Genomic DNA, 18,872 nt, shown 5'->3' on the forward strand with positions numbered 1-18,872 from the left:
GTTTTGAGAGAGATTAGTTGCCTTCAAGTTAAATACAAGGAACTTTTCTTAGACTGTTAAAACCTTTCACAGGGGAAGAAATGTTTAAACTGTAAAATGCTATAGTTTAATGAAGAAATTAATATTGAGTTTGGATGGATTAAACTATTATTAGTGGCACAATTTAACTTAAAAACATCTAATAATGAACAGATCATAGTGCACAGCCTTCAAGACACTGTTTAGTTTGAAGAAAAATAGGTAATGAACCTATTCTATGTCTCCAGGGTGTCACCAGTGTGCTCAGGTTGTCAGTGTGGTCAGGGTCCATGTTGTTATCTAATTCCATTAGTGTGGTTTGGGGGTTATGTGATACCAGTGGTTGCAGGGCTGGCACTGGAAGATACTTCTCCCCCAGCCTGAGTCCCATGGTTGCAGGGCCCAGGCTGGGAGATCCTCTCCCAGCACCAGCTCTGTGGGGCTCATGCTGGGAGATATGGTTCTCCCAACCCTGGCCCCATGACTACAGGAGTTGAGCTGGGCAATAAGGATCTTCCAGACCTGGCCCCACAATCACAGTGTGGGGTCTGGGAGCTCCTTGCTGCCGGGGCAAAGGGACACTAGCTCTGCCTGGACTCTGGTGGTAGACCCCACCCTGGCTGCAGGCAGCTCCTGGGGGTAGGGATCAATCTCCTGCACCTGCAGCCTGGCTGACCAGGAACACATTTACTCCCTGTCAAGCATCTACACGTGTGCTACTGAGCAGTAAGTAATCTTGAAAAAATTTACTACTTGCATTTTACTAGCTATTAGAGTCAATTACTGTGCAGTAAGCATCGGCAAGTGTAGACACAGCCACTTACTGTGCAGTAATTAGCTCTACTGAGCAGTAAATCATCTCATGTAGATGTACCTACCCAGCAATTACTATCTATATCCAACTTCTATACAATTAGAGTGCCTTTCCCACTAGATACCTGTTTGTCACATCCCTCTTATCTTTGTTTTGGTGTTCTGTATTGATGGTATCAGTTTATTTTCCATCTGTTGGTCCTTGGAGGCACCTCTAAAACTAATGAGCAACTTTTCCAGCATTTCTGTACAGGCCGTATATGGTATGGAATGCCTTGTTTTGTATGTATTGGGACCTACTTCAGTTAACACTGTTAGCAGGGTCTCTGTGTGCTTTGTATATGCACTGATCAATGGTTGTATTAAACCATACTCCAGCTAGGCCTATACCTACTTCCTTTCTCTGAGTAGGGATATTCCTGGGTGTCAGGAATCTTCTTCTGTCTTGTAATTCCCAGACAGCAGGGTCTGTGGCATTAAGCATAATTGGGAGCAGTTCTGTCGCTGGGTTAATGTGAATGAGAGGTCAGATCAGCCCCCCAGAATCAAATTGGGTGGGAGGAAAGAGCCCAATGCAAATTGGGTGCATGCAATTTGAGTGCTACATAGCTGCAGGACTGGAAGCCAGGAATTTCTGTATTCCATCCCATCTTTGATGCTGACTCTCTCTGTGGCCCTCAGGTAGTAGTAATTCCTTACACCACTTAGGTATCACACCAGACTTGTGGGAGCATCAGTTAGCAGGGGTCTGGTCCTGCTCCCAGTGAAGTCATTCAGAGTTTTGCAGATTAAAAACACTGCACCATGCAAGTATTAAGTATTGTTACTTAGCTGAAAAGCTGTTTGGTGTATGGAATTAAGAATCACCCCAGCTCAAAGTTAAAGTTACTTTTGTTACAGTAATTTTTAACACCTCCAAGCTATGATATTTTAGTGAATGTTACATTTTTTAAAAACACATTCCATTTCACAGGAGAGCTTCCTGCCCAAGGTTGTAAATATATACATAAATAATAAGCAATAAATAATATATGAAATCTCAGCCCTGTACCCTAAGCTTTCAGAGAGTTACATATGGAAGCCTTATGGCTAAGTCCCTGCAGATATAGATTGACAGTGCCTATGGATTGTTAAAATGGAGATCCTAATAATCTTCACAGTGGGATACATTCACTCCTGCTGCAGTTATACTGCTCCTACTAGGGCTCTTTTGTTTCCCACTGTCATTGATATATATGTTTATATTTTATGCTGTGGTTTGTATTTTTTAAAGGATGACCAGAAACAGGATCAATAATGCCTTCTTACTGAATGACAGAACAATGCAGTTCTTGAAGATTTCCTCAACCTTATCACCACCCACTGAACCCTCTGTACCTATCTGGCTTGTTGTATTTGGTGTTGTCTTTTGCCTCATTGTGGCAGGAATTATTTTCCTCATAGTATCAGGAATCCAACAACGCAAAAAGTAAGTAACTTAGCGTATTTTTTTCTTCTAACCCCCCGCTAGTGAATGGAGTGAACAGGAAGTCTTTGAGAAACATGGCAGCCTTCTCTGCCCAGTTGAGGACATCTGTTATGTTTATTGAAGGCAAATAACTGTATTTGCTTGCATATAATAAACCTGGGAATATAATATACACAGTGTTTTTGAAAGGCACTATAAAGAAAACCAAGATTTTTCTAGGCATAGCTACATAGAGCAAGGATAGAGCTAATTCACTCTGTTTCTTGTTTAGCTAAAGCTGAAACCTTAGCTGTTGCTGAAGACTGGTCCCCATGGGTGGATCTAAGATTTTGGAAATAGCTAAAGAGTCTCCAAGGCTGTGAAATAAAAGGAAAGAAACCAGGAGCAGCTGGCAGGCAGCAAAATTACCCTAAGAATGGTTAGCTTAAACATCAAAAAGCATTAAAAAGGAGAGATAACAGTTAACATCTCTGGAGTGAAGAATAAGGAGCCGTTATATCAACTGACTCCTTCAGCTGCTTGTGATGCAACAATTGCTGCACTGTGGAGTGGGAATCAAAGCAGATTTCTTCTATCTTACTCATAAAATCAGCTTACCCTGCTTAATACATGCACCCAAATTTTAGGGGGCTGATTTTGGGGGAAACGGTGTGTGTTGCATGCTAGAAAATACAGTATTATTTTAGAGTATGAGGTTCTTAACCAGGGTAAGAACAGGATATTGAAGGCTGTCCTAAATATAGATGATTGCTTTCTAAGGACTTAATTTGCTGCTAGCTTTCTTAAAAGAGTTTTGTGCACTGCACACTGGCTTTTGTCAGTAGAGCCAGAAACATGGGTAAGTGGCGGGGCAAAAAGCTAGCAGTGACTGAAGCTCCCCCTGGTGAAGAGAATTTTAAAGTTGGCAGTTTAAAAACAAAACACTCTGGTCCTTGTAGGTTCAGGACCCAAGTGCTGGCCACACCAGTGATTAATGGACTATTAGAAAAAACCTGATCCTATAAGACAACCTATGAACCTACATCACAAGCTCAGTTCCAGAATTCATTCACCATGAGACTAGATTTTTGTCGCTATGCAGTAGAGTAATGAGGTGTAATTTTTCCACCACTCACCTGTTTCATACTGCAGTACTAGCCACCATGAGTCAATTGGGAGCTGCTTAAACTTGATAGTCCGTGTTTTCAGTGAATGGATTAAAGAAGGCAGAGAGGGGCAGGGAGTAGATGGATCCTGGGTTTTGCTGCTTCTCTCTACTTCAATTATCTGTTAGTTTGCATAGTTCTGCTTGGATAAGAACATTTCTCAGCTCATCAGATGTGAGAATCTCCTCCTGAGTGAAACTGAAACACTTGAGGAACCTGGTACTTTGTTACAAACATCATGGTTTCACTATAGGATCACACAGGAGCAGAAGAGGGATTGGGGGTACAGACATGCTGACAACTAGGTAGCTTGGAAACTGGCAAGTGCACAATGGAAAATACTTACACATACATGTACATTCCCACTTATGAGACTGATTCATGGATTCAAAAGACTTGTATGCTTCTTTTCCATGCAATCCAAGTACTGTTTAAACCAAACAAACTGTAGATGAAGAAGGCTCTTGTGGTCAGTGAAGCTGTGGCTCCTCCCCTCTTTCCCCTACCACTGAATTTATCAGGGTAGAGAGGTGGGGAGAAGAAGGGTGAACAGCTGTGATACTTACTCCATGGGCTCCAGAGCTGCATAAAAGACCTACAATGACCAGCCGATGAATTCAGAGCTCATGGCAATGTGGAGCTCTGACAGGAGTTATGCTGGTATGCTGGTAAGCTCAGAAAGCTCACAGCACATAGCCAACCGGGGAGTGCAACTGCAACGCTGTGCTCCCCCTGGACCTGCTGCTGGTTTTACCTTTAGGCTGAATTCTGTTCCACTGCAGTCAGTGGGATTGTGGTCATTGGCTTCACTGAGTGCTAGGTGAACCTCGTACCAAGCAGAGTCTCTCTAGCACTTGACAAATATGTTTTCTTGTCTGCATGCTACCCTATCACTATGGCAGTAAGACAGCTTTTTTTTCTCTAGTAGAATTGGCAAATTTCCAAGAGAGGAGAGCCATCCTCAGAGGCTGTGACTATGAAGCATCATGCTTTCCTCTTCTCTTTAAAGCATGTCACAGTCAGAGGAAAGAGGAGTTCATAGATAACACACATTTATTTTTGGCAGGTCTGTAGGGCTATATATCTCCCAAAGGCCAGTAAAAGTTTATTATGGTTAATATCATGAATGTTTAAGCACTGAGTCAGGCTATTACAGTATGTGTTGTGGGACTGGAAGAAGTACTATAGCTGATCTTTGAGTTTCTTATCCTCCAAAATTGCTGATGCTGCAAGCTGTAAAGTACAGCAGGCTTTTTGATTATGAAACAGTGGATCTCAAGGTCAAAAATAAATCAAAAGAATGATAAGGATATCATTGCCTGATGGTTCTAAAATAAATTTCTTAATCATTTAGCAATTTAGATCAGTTTATTCAGTGGCTCCTTTAGTATGAATGATTTCAGTTTAGGGATGGCTGCAACTCATTTACACCAGGGTAAGTTACATTGGTTTTGTACATGGATATAAATTTTACTGGACTCTGGAGTGGACAGACATGCAGCTATTCTGGGCTAGCTGCATGTAGTAGGCATCTGAAGGGAGTCAGTTTGTTTTAGGCTGAGCTTCATGGTTGTTGGTTGTAGCTGTGTAAGTCTAAGGATTTTGCAAAGAATTTTTTCCAACTATTTAGTCGGTCTAATAAAAGATATTATATCTACCCAAAGAACCTTGCCAGGCTAAGCTTATCACCAGTGTAAGTTCCACCATTGTAATTTAACACCTGTATTTTCCTGGGGTAATTCTAGATAGGCTTTGAGTATATCTGTGTAAGGTTGTACATACTGTGTCCACTCTTCCTGTGCACTTGTGTAATATCAGTAATATTGGTGTAAATATGTCACATGTCCAGGTTTCATAGTTTCTAGGGTCGGAAGGGACCTGAGTAGATCATCTAGTCCGACCCCCTGCCAAGGCAGGAAAGAGTACTGGGGTCAAATGACCCCAGCAAAGTGTTCATCTAACCTCCTCTTAAAACCCCCTAGGGTAGGTTCCTGCACCACTTCTCTTGGAAGTTGGTTCCAGATCCTAGCCGCCCTGACCGTGAAGTAGCACCTCCTGATATCTAGTCTAAACCTGCCCTGTGCCAGCTTGTGACCATTATTCCTGGTCACTCCTGGCGGTGCTCGGGGGAACAGGGACTCCCCCAGTGCCTGCTGATCCCCCCTGACTAGTTTGTAACAGGCCACAAGATCCCCCCTCAGCCTTCTCTTGTGGAGGCTGAACAGGTTCAGGTCCCATAGCCTCTCCTTGTAGGGCCTGCCCTGCTGCCCCCGATCATGCGAGTGGCCCTCCCCTGGCCCCTCTCCATGTTGTCCACATCCCTTTTGAAGTGTGGCGCCCAGAACTGGATGCAGTACTCCAGCTGCGGCCTGCAGTGCCGCATAGAGGGGGAGGATCACCTCTTTGGACCTGCTCAAGGTGCATCTGTGGATGCATGACAAGGTGCAGTTGGCCTTCCTGACTGCATCCCCACACTGCCAGCCCATGTTCATCTTGGAGTCAGTGATGACTCCAAGATCCTTTTCCGCCTCTGTGCTGACAAGAGGGGAGTTCCCCAACTCTAGGTTCTTAGATAGTACAAAACCCACACTATTATTTAAGCTAGTAGACACAGGTTAGTAGGATCTGGTCACTTGTGCATGTTCATAATAGTGAGCACAGCTAACCAAGGTGCAGGACAGATAACCAAGGTGCAGGATGCATTCATTCTCCAATAGGAAGAGTCATTTAATTTATATCTGTGCCATGTCTCCACTGCTACCAGGGGTGCATGACACCCGTTCCCACTTGAGCACAGCAGACCCAGATATGTGGTGGTTACGCCATTCCAAGGACACCCCTGGCAGTTGCTCTCAAGTGTGCTTGATACCAAGGTCCTGAAAGCAGCCAAAGAGAGACATCCCTGGAGTGGCCTCCTTGGCACATTTCTGGGTTTGGCATGGACATCTGAGTGTGGGTAGGTGGGGTGTAAATGGGAATGTGTGTCCCTGGCAGCAGTGAGGATGCGGTATAGACATGCCCTCAGCCAAGACTAGATTATTTTATAAAAGATATGTGAGCAGCAAGGATTTTTGTGAGTGATATTGAAATCTGCTGCATACAATGGAAAATTAACATGCTTGCCTCTTGAATAATTCCTGGACCATCACAGCAACAACATCCCTCCAACACTCTATAAAAGATAGCTTTTTATTGTACCACAAGTCGCTGAATGCACGAACCACTGTGTAAAATCCATGGCCTGTATTATAAAGGAAGTTAGACAAATAATCATAATGGTCATTTATCACTTTAAAATTGGTTACACCTGTTAATTTATATCTCATTCTTATATTTCCTTTTTTAGTTTACAGTCTCCAGATCATTTTGCAAAGCAGGACATTGAGGTATAGTGGCTAAAATGAGTCAGCATATGGGCCCCCATGTAAAAGCTGTATTAGAATGTACTCAGGAGATCCTGGCTCCAAGTGCTGTTTTCAGGCATTAGACTATTTTTTCTGTATGTTAAGTATTGTGAACTTCTTAAATAATGGGAAAATTAATATATTTTCCTTTATATATGAGCCACTCACATACAGTTCTTGGTTGTGCAGTATATTCTAAAGCTGTATTGTAATTTTATGTTATTCCTTTGTAGAAATAATAAGGAGCCTGCAGAGACAGAAAATTTAGAAGAGAAATGTGAAGCAACTGTAACAATAGAAAATGGGATGCCCTGTGATATGCTGAATTTAAAAACTGGCCAGATTAACGGAGGCTATGCAGCTGATGATGAACGGTTTACACCTCTATGAAATGTTACCTTGTACATTTGGCTTCTTTTAAAGACTGTACACTTCCTTCATCTTGTCACTAGAGCTGAACATCAACCATCAAGAGCAGCAGAATGCATCCTTTCACTATAGGAAGGAAGTTTTCTTTGATAACACACATGTACACAGATGCACGTAATCAAACATTACACGTTGTTTGGCCACAATGCAGAGTTACTGTTTCTGGGCAAAGCAGCTCAGAAGACCATGAAATACTGTCCAAAGTTGACCATGGAATGGGACTGAAGCCTGATTCATACTCCATGTTTTGATATTAGAGATTATTCAAATACTTCATTATGATTTGTTCATTGTTTTCCTACCCTAGAATAAATGTGAACCATGTTGGTCTTCTGTGTTGTGTGACAGAGCATTAATCACTGTCACTTCTCACTGGGGCTGCTCCTCAGTGAGATGTGAATGTTTCTCTGGAAACTGAGAGTCATATGCTGAAACACAGCGTGCCTTTTGCTTGAAAAGGGGTCAATACACAGGAGTTTTACTTACTGGAAAAAAGTTTCAGGCCATGTGCCTGATCCTGAAGTGTGTGGAGAGCTTTCTTACCTCCTGAAAGCGAAGGTTATGAGATGACTGGGCCAGAGGCTTATGTATACCAAGGAGGGAGAAGAGATCTGGTACTAGACAGCTGTTTAATCTAGCCAGGAAAGGTACACAATCTAACAACTAGAACTTAAGGTCCTCAAAGTTTGACAGAGGAAGCTAAGAAGAGTCTTTCAGGGGCACAAAGTGCAGATAAATACCCAACTCTCACTAAATCCATGAGTGCTGAGCTAATGAAAATAGAACTGATTACAAGGAAGTGTGGTAAATTTGACATCAATTGGACTTTGCAAATCATGACTAGACATTTTTCTACTACTACTGTAGATATACATTCTACTTCAGGCATTATTAGGCTTGAGGCTGACATTGCTGGATACTATTTTATGACTTGTGCTATGTAAGAGGTGATCAAAATGATCCCTGCTGAGGTGCCTTTCAAATTGGTGAATCTCTCATGGAAGTGAATAGGAATTGAGGGTACCTTGTAGTATTCAGCCCTTTGGATTATTTTAACGGGAGACACTCGTACATAGCTCATGGCAGAAACTAACATTAAAGACCAAGTCCTGCTCCAAGTGAAATGAATGCTAAAACTGCCATTGACCTCAGTGGAACAGGTTCCAAGCCAAAGCAGAGGAGAGAGAAACGTATGTGTTAAAGAGGATGTGAGTACGCTGAGGTGATGTACGAGGTTTACACACCTTCGTCTACCTTCTACCTTCTATATATCATGCTTTGACATTCATGTACCATACCAATGGAAAATAAAATTGCACATCAGGCCATTGTCAGTGTTTTGCATTTGTTATTTTAAAACAAAATTTAAATTATTAATCAAGTGTTAGGAGTTCACAGTGGAATTCAAATTTGTACTTGCCTTGGGAGATAATGACAGGCATGGCAAGGACTCCAACATCCAGCTGCAAAGAACCTCTGTCCTCCAGAGTGCTAGCCTCACTTCTGAATCTCAAGTCATAATGAACACTTTCATTTATTGCCTCTTTCCTTTTAGGCCTTTTACATTCAGTATGGACACTCCTGGGTTGAGTAGGCTATGGGAAGGGCTCACCATATAGACCAGGTAGAATGACAGGTAGCAAGAAGGAAAATGCCTGACACCAAGAAAGATGCGACAAAACAAGAAAATAACACGCCCCCACCACAGATCTTGCAAGATATGTGTCTCTCATTGTCTCTATCTGTATGCATCTATTCCTACATCCATTGCTTTGCCTCTTTAGACTGTAAGGTCTTTTGGGCAGAAACTGCCTTTTCTATGTCCTCAGAAGTGACTAGGGAAATTTTGGCAAAATATTAATAAAATAAACTCAGAATTATTAAGGAGAATCTCTTTGTGCTTCAGACTACCACTGTAACATGGAGATAAGTGTATTGTGTTACTTCATCGGGATGTTGCAAGGTTGAATTAATCAGTGAAAGAACAGCACTTTGAGAGCGTTGAATAGAAAATGCAGATGCATGAAATATTACTGTGATTACTGTCCTGTGATTCTTCTTTTAGACATATCTTTATGGAGCTCAGGACTGAGCTTACGGTTATTATTAGTAGTAATAGTATCTATGTGGATGGTTTCCATATCTTTTGTATGACTAGGAATGACACTTCAATACAAACTGTATGCATTGGTGGGACTGTAAAAATTTTGCCAGACTTAAGAGATTTCTTTAATTTTCTTTAGGAATGGCCTAATTGTATTGCAGCAAAAGGATGGAGTTATGCTGTTTTGGTGAAATTCACTTTGTGAGCAGAGGGCCAAGACTTTTTACCATTTAGGGCCTTTCTGAGGATTTAAGGGCTCAGAACTGACCAACATTTCAAAATGGAGCCACAGCTTCTGTGGAATATTGTATATGATGCAGACTGTCATCAGTGACAAGTAGTTAATCACTAACTTCCCTCCAAATTGCTTCTTAGCAGGAAGATTAGTTAACAATGTTTTGGCATGGTTTTATGCTGAAAGGTTATATAAGATGGAAGCAGAGAACACACTGTGTTTGCATATGTGCAAGAGATAAATGGCCTATAAGATTTAAAGCACATAGTCTCAACTCATTCATAGCAACATTTAAAAGCTATTTTTGGTGTAATCCTGTTGGCTTATTCAAGAGCTCATTTGCTATAGAGGCTATGTTACAGTATCCTCGCACTGCAAAAAATACTAGAAAATAAAAAGTACTTCAACTTCATGACACCAATAATGCCACAGCTGATCATTTTTCCAGGTGAGGACCTGGTCAGATACTTTGTTTGTTTGTAGTTGTTTCTGTTTTTCTAAGCAACCTATCATAGAATGCCATTTAATTCATGCAATGAAAGGCAATATATTTTCAATCACTTCCATAAGGATCTAACATCAGTGCAGTGTCAATACTTGTGAATGGAAGAATCCTGGTTGGTGTACCTGGAAGGAGCTTTGGTTTCTGTCAGAGCTTAACTTAAGGTGGCAGGTCATTAAATAAATAACACATACATGAACTAAAATTGAGGTAAATGAATCAAACACAATAAACAGGAAGTTCTATTTGGAGAAAATATGCAATTTTTATCAGTAACTACACCTACAGCTGGTCAGCATTTCAGAGAGAACAATGAAGGTGTTAGCTTCTGTTGAGCTAGCTCTAGCAAGTGCATTGCTAAACCAAGGGCAAATTGTGCATGAATAAGTTTACTCAGTCACACATTACCCACACATTTGGAGTGCTTGAACAACTTGGAGAACTTTGAAATATCTGTCCTGGAATAACAGAACAAGCTCATTTTGACACTAGTCATGTTTAATCATTAAATCCATGCAACACTGTTAGTATCAAATATTCTCTTAGTTTAAAAGAAACTATAAATGCTCTGATTTATTTGGGGAAAAGAGCAAGTTGCATGCCAGATGTTGAAGTCCTTAGGCAATTTTGTCATTTCTGCTGAGAAAAACCAGTAACTTCATAACCAGACTGACCATCTGGGGCTCAAGCATACTGAGGACAGTATGTTTTTCTTGGGTGATGGAAGGAATTTGCATTTGATCTGATGGAACAAAGAACAAAGTCTCCCTATAAACATGCTGGGGGGGGGAAGCAGGGAGGGCATTTTAATTAGACCAGTTTCTGGAGAGGCACTCTAATTAAAGCACTGCAGCCGTCACGTATATCAAGCACCCTGTGCATTTAAAAATGGCTGTGGGATGCTTTAACTAAAATTCATTCAACAAGTTTTAGTTTAAGCACCCCAGTGGCCATTTATATTTATATACATTTACAGAAATGATGCTTACATTTATATACATGATGCTGCGGCAATGCTAGATAGAGTATTTTAATTAGAATGCACCAGAGCACATGTATAAGCACATGTACAAACCTCCTTGATGGGAAAGGCCTTAATGGTATCCCCTACAGTCACACGGATAGTGTTGCAAAGGTTACATCTACTCTAGTATTTCATCTCTCCATGTCAACTATGAGACCCAGAGAGGTTCAGAAATGTGTTCCTTGGCATAAAAATGAAACAATAGCTGTTGAGATGTTGAGAAATCTCTTTAAGACTGGAATTATCTTGGAAGTATGTCCCATTGAGCCTTGGACTCAATGCCCAGACAACAGGTTTGTTCAGAGAATCCAGCTTTTATTCTTCAGGTCTTCAGAAGTTGGGTAGGTGGCAAAGAAGTGCTGTGGAACTCAGCCCACCTCAAGAGCACAGCTCGATGGCGGGAGGTGGGCAGAGCTGGCACTGCATTCCAATCAGCTTCACCAGCCCCACAGAGCACAGCCTGGTGGCGGGAGGCAGGCAGAGCCAGCGCTGAACTCTGATTGGCTCTGCCAACCCCATAGACTGCAGAGCCGGTGGTGTACTCCACCTCTCACCACTGGGCTGAGCTCCATGAGACTGATGCAGCCAATTGGAGCACAGTCTGGTGGCGAGAGGTGGACATAGCTGGGGTTGTACTCCACCTCCCACTGCCAGGTTGAGCTCCATGGAGCCCAGTACTGGGTGTGGGCTGCACCCAGCACTGGCTTCCAGACGGCAGCAGCAGCCTCCTGTCATTTGGGTGCAGATCCGGAGGGCCGCAGACCCAGAGGAGTCTGGCACAGCCCCACAGCACTCCTGGGGTTGCAGGCCCCTGGATCAGATGACAGGACGCTGCCGCTGCTGCCAGAGGCCAGCAGCAGCATCTGTCTTCCCCAGCGCTGGGTGCAGGCTGTGCCCAGTTCTGGTCCCAGGCAGCAGCGCCAGCCTCCTGTCATCCAGTGTAGATACAGGGGCCTGCACCCCCAGGAGGAGTTTAGCATAGCCCCACAGCCTTCTGCATGCCAGATGACAGAAGGCTGCTGCTGCCAGCAAATTTTGCATTCAAGGCTTTGAGGTGCAATTTCCAAGAAGCCCCTGCATCTATCACCTTGGACCTTGGCAGGCTTCATGCTCTCATAAGGGGCTACCATCCCTGCAATTTCCATCCAAATCTGGCAACAAATGACAATGTTTTAGGCATTTTTTGATTCCCCATTATAGCCTATGGGCAAAACAGCAAAACAAGTTGAAACAGTGAAACTGTTTTGATGAAACGAAACAGGACAGTGCTTCAAAATGAAACAAAATAACAAAACAAAACACTGTCCCTTCAAAATGGTGAAATGGATGTTGAAATGAAATAATGGTGTTTTGCACAGCCCTATTACCCGCTACATGCCAGCTGAGCAGAGGAAGGGAATTATCTTAACATATGTTGGCCATCAGGATGAAGCACCTTCTGGAATATTCCTTATTATGCATTCCTAATTATAATTCAACAGAAAAAAATACTTGCAATCTTAGTTTCCTCCTTGACACAAAGGAAGAGCTACAGGACATGATTTGGGTTCATACTCATGACAAACCAGTCCTTGAAAAATGAGTTTCCAGGCAATACAAACCATGGCATTATCAAAAGGATAATTCAATAATTCTGGTCCGGAATTAGTGGTCAGTCAGTACGCTCTGGAGTTATTGGCCTGTGGGGCCCCTGAGCACTTGAACGAAATGTGGCCCTCCAACCAAAATGAGTTTGACACCCCTGTTATAACCTGTTCTTAAGCATTTCTTACAAAGGTAATTTCACAGCCTCCATGGTGCTTCCTCCAGTGCTTAGTTGGCTATATTGGTGATACTCAGCATGGTGAGGAAAGAAGGGGTTGCTGGGAAATCTTATCTGCTTCAGGGATTTAAAAAGCTGCAGCTGCTGCTCCCACACTGTGCTCTCACACTATCAAGCAAGCGTATATGGTATTACAAATGATCATATGCTTGACCAAGCTCAGGGGCAGAAAGGAAGTTCAGGACACAGAGGCAAATGTGAAAAGGAACACATTGAATATGGCGGTCTTAACAGCTAAAAAATAGAAATGTTTTGAGAGACATGCCAGAGGGAAGTAAAATAATTAATACTGCACTATTTTCAGCTGGACAGAAGTGAGCCTATAGGAAGGAACACTTCATAGAGAAAGACAGTTTATATGACCACAAAAGAGCAGTATTATCATCATCATTTCTAATACAGTGATGCCAAGTGGCCGCAGGGAAAATCCAGGGTGTTATAAATTAAATAGATAAAAAACATACAGTGGGAACTTCATACGGTATTTTCTTATGTTTTGTCAATTGCCAAAAGCCTTTCCCAAACAGTAAAGAGAACTGTGGCTCCAGGAACTGGTCTCCAGGTCACTAGTTCATTCAGATTTGTCTCAGTTGTGGCCAACAGTCATTAGCAACAGATTCTGTTTGAGTAACGAGTGAAGGAGTGGTCTCAGTTCAGTCTGTATTCATACATCATAGTCTACAATATCATTTAGATCCAATATCACAGAGTACATTAGTACAAAGTCCAAAATCCCTTGGTTCAAAGCTGATAAGTGCTACATACTGTACTGAAACAAATTCATAAAGTAGTAACAATGCGAAAAATATTTTTTTCATCTCAGTTTCCTAAAGGTAAAACATTTTATTTTTAATTATTATTAATCAGGGCAAATAAAATGAGGAAGGGCAGCTCTGTTGGCTTAAAGTGGTATTTAAAGGTCTGGTTTTTTGGGAATTGGCTTATAGGTATAAATATATGTATTAGAAGGGTTCAAGATGGGCAGCAGGGGTTAATTGATTTGTAAGAGCCTGGGTCTTACACACAGCACTCCACAGCCCTGGAGGCACACAGGCTGTCTTCTAGCACAACAATGGACACAGCTTGAGAATTGAGGGGGCCATGCCATAACATGTGATCACAGCTTTCAAGGCAGACAGGTTGTCTAACACAACAAGGACACAAAGCCTGGGAACCAAGGGAGTATGTACTATATTGTCGTATAACACAAGATAAATGACACCAGCTACAAGGCCCCAGAGCAGCAGGGTGGGGCTGAGTCCCGGTTTTGGGGGAACAGACCAAATTAGGAGAAGGCCGGAAGGCTATGTGGTTGTGTGACCACAGATCTAGCCATGGATGAAGAGTCATTAGGAGTCATCAAGGGGGAAGGAAAATACAAAAGCAGAGACTTGAAAGTAACAAAGGTTCCTTCCTTCTCTTCCTTTCTGTCCTTCCTTGTTCCTCCTCCTTCTTCCTGACAGGGGTCTCAAGGCCATCATGGACTGAGGACCTGGGAGGGAGAAGACACAACAGCGAAATTAAACTTTTTTCTAATATGGTTTAGAGCCAGATCAAATTCCCACTGAAGTCAGTAGGAGAGTCATCATCACCCATACTAGGAAAAAGATTTAGCCACTCCTAAATGGAATCATCATTGACCATCCTACTTCAATCCAAAATGCAATATATATATGCAGCTACAAAGCATTCAGTTCCACAACCAAAAACTATTACTATTATAATATATGCAGCTACAGAGCATCATGTGAAAGTACAAGTGAACACACACAGCTATGTAGGCAAGTGCCTGTTTTTCATTATACAGGGGTGTAGGTTGTAGCCGTGTTGGTCTAAGCACATAGGCAGACAAGGTTCTTTGGGTGAATCTGATATCTTTTATTAGACCAACTAAATAGTTGGAGAACAATTTTTAAGCGAGCTTTTGGGTTCAAAAACCCTTTGTCAGGCTAAGGAAGTTTCAGCAGTTGATGTGTGCTCTTCCTGGATGGAATGAAAAGTAAAAAAGCCAGAGGCTGTGCTGGTCTGCATACAAGACAGGTAGTCAGTGAAAATGTAGATTGAAGAGTCAATGAGTGAGAGACAGCTTGGGTGTGGGGGAGAGAAGGGGATGAATAGTGGAGAAATACCTGGTTCCTACTGCCTAAGTACAGCACCCTGCACTTGTCAGTATCGAATCCCATCCTATTTTCATTAGCCCACCCCTGTAACCTGTTCAGGTCCTGCTGTAATCTGTCCTTCCCTTCTAGTGTGCCTACCTCACCCCAAATCTTGGTGTCATCTGCAAATTTAAACAGGGTGCTTTTCACCCCGTCATCCAAGTTGCTAATAAAGAAATTGAACAGTGCGGGCCCGAGGGCCGAGCCCTGTGGGACTCCACTGCCCACATCCCCCCAAGTCAAATATGACCCATCCACCACCACTCTCTGAATTGACCCCTCAGCCAATTTGCAATCCATCTGACTGTGTAGGCACCAGTGCCACAGTCACCTACCTTTTTAATGAGAATGGGGTGGGAGAACGTGTCAAAGGCCTTGCTGAAGTCCAGAAAGACTACATCCATGGCAACAGCTGCATCCAATGCTTTTGTGACCTGATCATAAAAGGCAATCAGGTTGGTCTGACATGACCTGCCCCTAATGAAACCGTGCTGGCTGCCCTTGAGCATCATCCCTGAAGCCGGCCCATCGCAAATGTGCTCCTTGCTATTCTTCTCAAAGAGCTTCCCCAGGATTAAAGTAAGACTAATGGACCTATGGTTGCCCGGGTCCTCCTTATTGCCTTTTTTAAAGATGGGGACCACATTGGCCTTCTTCCAGTCATCCAGCACCTGGCCACAGCACCACGAGTGCTTGTAAAGCCGTGCCAGGGGCCCCGCGATAACCCCTGCCAATTCCCACAACACCCTGGGGTGGAGAGCATCTGGACACATCAATTGCTGAAACTTCCTTGCCTGACAAAGGGTTTTTGAACTCGAAAGTTTGCATAAAAATTGTTCTCCAACTATTTAGTTGGTCTAATAAAAGATATCAGATTCACCCAAAGAACATTGTCTGTTTTTCATCATAACACTTTACACTTCAGCTTTCTTTTTATTTGAAAATGACTATGTTCAGACTTTTACATTAAGTGGGCATAAGTAACAGTGCAAATATCTTTATCAATTAACACAGGCAACTGTGGCATTGATGCCTACACAGTCAGATGGATTGCAGATTGGCTGAAGGGTCGTACTCAGAGGGTGGTGGAGGACGGGTCATATTCGACCTGGGGGGAAGTGGGCAGCGGAGTCCCCCAGGGCTCGGTCCTGGGGCCTGCGCTGTTCAATTTCTTCATCAGCAATTTGGATGACAGGGTGAAATGCAACGTGTTTAAATTTGCTGATGATACCAAAATTTGGGGTGAGGTGAGCACGCTAGTAGGGAGGGAAAGATTACAGCAAGATCTGGATAGGTTACAGGAGTGGGCTGACATAAACAGGATGCGTTTCAATACTGACAAGTGCAGGGTGCTGCACTTAGGCAGTAGAAACCAGCAGCACACTTACAGAATGGGAAACTCCCTTCTAGAGAGCACAGAGGCAGAAAGGGATCTTGGAGTTATTACTGATGACTCCAAGATAAACATGGGCCGACAATGCGAGGTCACGGTTGGCAGGGCTAACCGGACCTTGTCGTGCATCCACAGGTGCATCTCAAGTAGAGCCAGGGAGGTGATCCTCCCTCTCTATGCGATGCTGGTCAGGCCACAGCTGGAGTACTGTGTCCAGTTCTGTGTGCCCCACTTCAGGAGGGATGTGGACAACATTGAGAGGGTCCAGAGGAGGGCCACCTGCATGATCCGGGGACAACAGGGCAGACCCTACACTGAAAGACTGCGGGACCTGAACCTGTTCAGTCTTCACAAGAGAAGGCTGAGGGGGGACCTGGTAACTGTCTATAAACTCACTAGGGGGGACCAAAAGGGTTTGGGGGAGACACTGTTTCCCCTAGTGCCCCCTGGCATGACAAGGAACAATGGACACAAATTATTGGAGAGTAGGTTTAGATTAGACATCCGCAAGAACTACTTCACAGTCAGGGTGGCTAGGAGCTGGAACCAACTTTCTAGGGAAGTGGTGCTGGCTCCTACCCTGGGGATCTTTAAGAAGAGGCTTGATGACTGCCTGGCTGGAGTCATTTGAGTCCAGTCTTTTTCTCCCACCCAGGTGGGGGGTCAGGCTTGAAGATCTACAAGGTCCCTTCCAACCCTACTTCTATGATTCTATGAACAACTGTCCAGCAGTTTAGAAAGCTAGAATATAATTCAGTGGTGAAAATCCCTGATTATACATCACATTGTCTCTTTTAAAGGGAAGAAAACAATCTAGAGGCAAATTAGCGCAGTTCAGAGAAAACAGGACAGTCTGTTCACTGCTGACAGGGCTGGGAGACCTGATCAATGGATTTTCTAAGTACACCTGGCACATAAAGCGGTTTACCTCATGAGCAACGAGTTACTGTAGTGGAGAATGGACCAAACATCCTAAGGCAAGGGTCTTAAACCTATGGCCCATGGGCTACTGATCAAGTCAAGTCAGATCGGTCCTGAGGCTGCTGCAACTATTGGGGCACATTAGATCAGGGATAGGCAATCCCTAGCATATGTGCTAATTAGTGGCATGCAGACACATTTTTCCCTGGCATGCCAAGAGGTGTGCAAGGGGATTGTTTTAAAAAAAAAAAAAGTTGCTGTGGAGCAGCTGTAGGTCCCAGCACTGTGGCACTGGGGGTGGAGTCAGGACAGCAGAGAGGTTGTCCCCTGCTCCCTGTGCCCACGCTGCACCCTCCAGCCCAGCCTGGCTCCTGGAGGGAGCTGTGGGGGAGGGGGCTGGGGCCTAGGCTGACCCCATACCACCCAGATGGGAGCAGCACTGGAGTGCCGAGTGCTGGAGCTGGGTGTTCGGGGCAGGGTCTGGGCAGCACAGGGAGAAGCAGGTGCAGGGGGAGGGGATGTGGGCAGGCCAGCCCAGCCAACCCCTTGAGAAGGTGGGGGCTGGGCAGGAAGCGGGGCTGCCCCAGGGCTCCACAGGCTCAGGCTGCAGCAGGCGGGCAGGCCAGTGGGTGGGGGTGCCCAGTGGCCCGCGCAGCTCTGCAGGCATGAGGTGCATCCCCCCCGCCCATGAGGGGATACTGCCTGTCTGGGGTAGGATGCTGGGCTTGGGGGGCTCCCGGATCTGGGCTCAGGCACCCTGCATGCTGGGCACACTACAAGTGGGGCAGAGCCACCCCCATTGCAAGGGCCTGGCCACAGGAGTCCCCTGGGCCCCAGGAACAGCTGTCACAGATGGTGCTCAGGGGCAAGCCAGCTGGGAGTCTACAGGGTAGCTCCTGCCCTGACCCCAGCCCCTGGAGGGGAGCTGTGAAGGGGCAAGGCCAGGGCCCAGGCATGCCAGGCCAGCCACAGTGGCTGTTGCTGGGGGCTGGGGCCTTGCACTGGGGGTGGCTTTGCCCCACTCACACTGTGCCCAGCATGCAGGGAGGCTGAGCTGGCAGCCCACTGAACCCAGAGTCCTGCCTTAGCCCGGTGGTGTCCCCGCCTGGGCAGGGTGGCTGTGCCCCATCCTTGCTGAGCTGTACAGGCTGGGCCCCACCTTGGGTGCTGCTGGACACCCCTGACCACCCGCCCACCATGATCCAAGCCCATAGAGCCCTGGAGCAGCCCCTCTTGTCACCTGGTCCCCACCTTCCCAAGGGCCCAGACAGGCCGGCCTGCCTGTGGCACCTCCCCCAACACCTCCTTCTTCCCATGCCACCCGGCCATGCCTTGAGCACCCAGCCCCAGTGCTTGGCACCCTGATGCTGTCCTTGCCCGAGTGGCATGGGGCGTCCATCTGCCTGAGCCCCAGCCAGGCCTTCTTCCCAGCCCT

At 44.7% G+C, this 18,872-nt stretch overlaps 1 protein-coding gene across 1 annotated transcript in view; it reads left to right on the forward strand.

Annotated features, from left to right (window-relative positions):
- The window catches only part of CLTRN (collectrin, amino acid transport regulator), a 38,246-nt gene extending 29,635 nt beyond the window's left edge, over positions 1–8,611 (forward strand). Inside the window, exons 5-6 of the mRNA XM_090063213.1 lie at positions 2,105–2,299; positions 7,082–8,611. Coding sequence (XP_089919339.1) covers positions 2,105–2,299; positions 7,082–7,238 — 352 coding nt within the window. The 3' untranslated portion in view covers positions 7,239–8,611. The remainder of the gene's footprint in view (positions 1–2,104; positions 2,300–7,081) is intronic.
- Positions 8,612–18,872: the final 10,261 nt, after the last annotated feature.

The sequence above is a fragment of the Crocodylus siamensis genome, chromosome 1 (genome assembly GCF_052110815.1).
Source record: "Crocodylus siamensis isolate JL-2025a chromosome 1, ASM5211081v1, whole genome shotgun sequence".
In the NCBI taxonomy this organism is placed as follows: domain Eukaryota; kingdom Metazoa; phylum Chordata; order Crocodylia; family Crocodylidae; genus Crocodylus; species Crocodylus siamensis.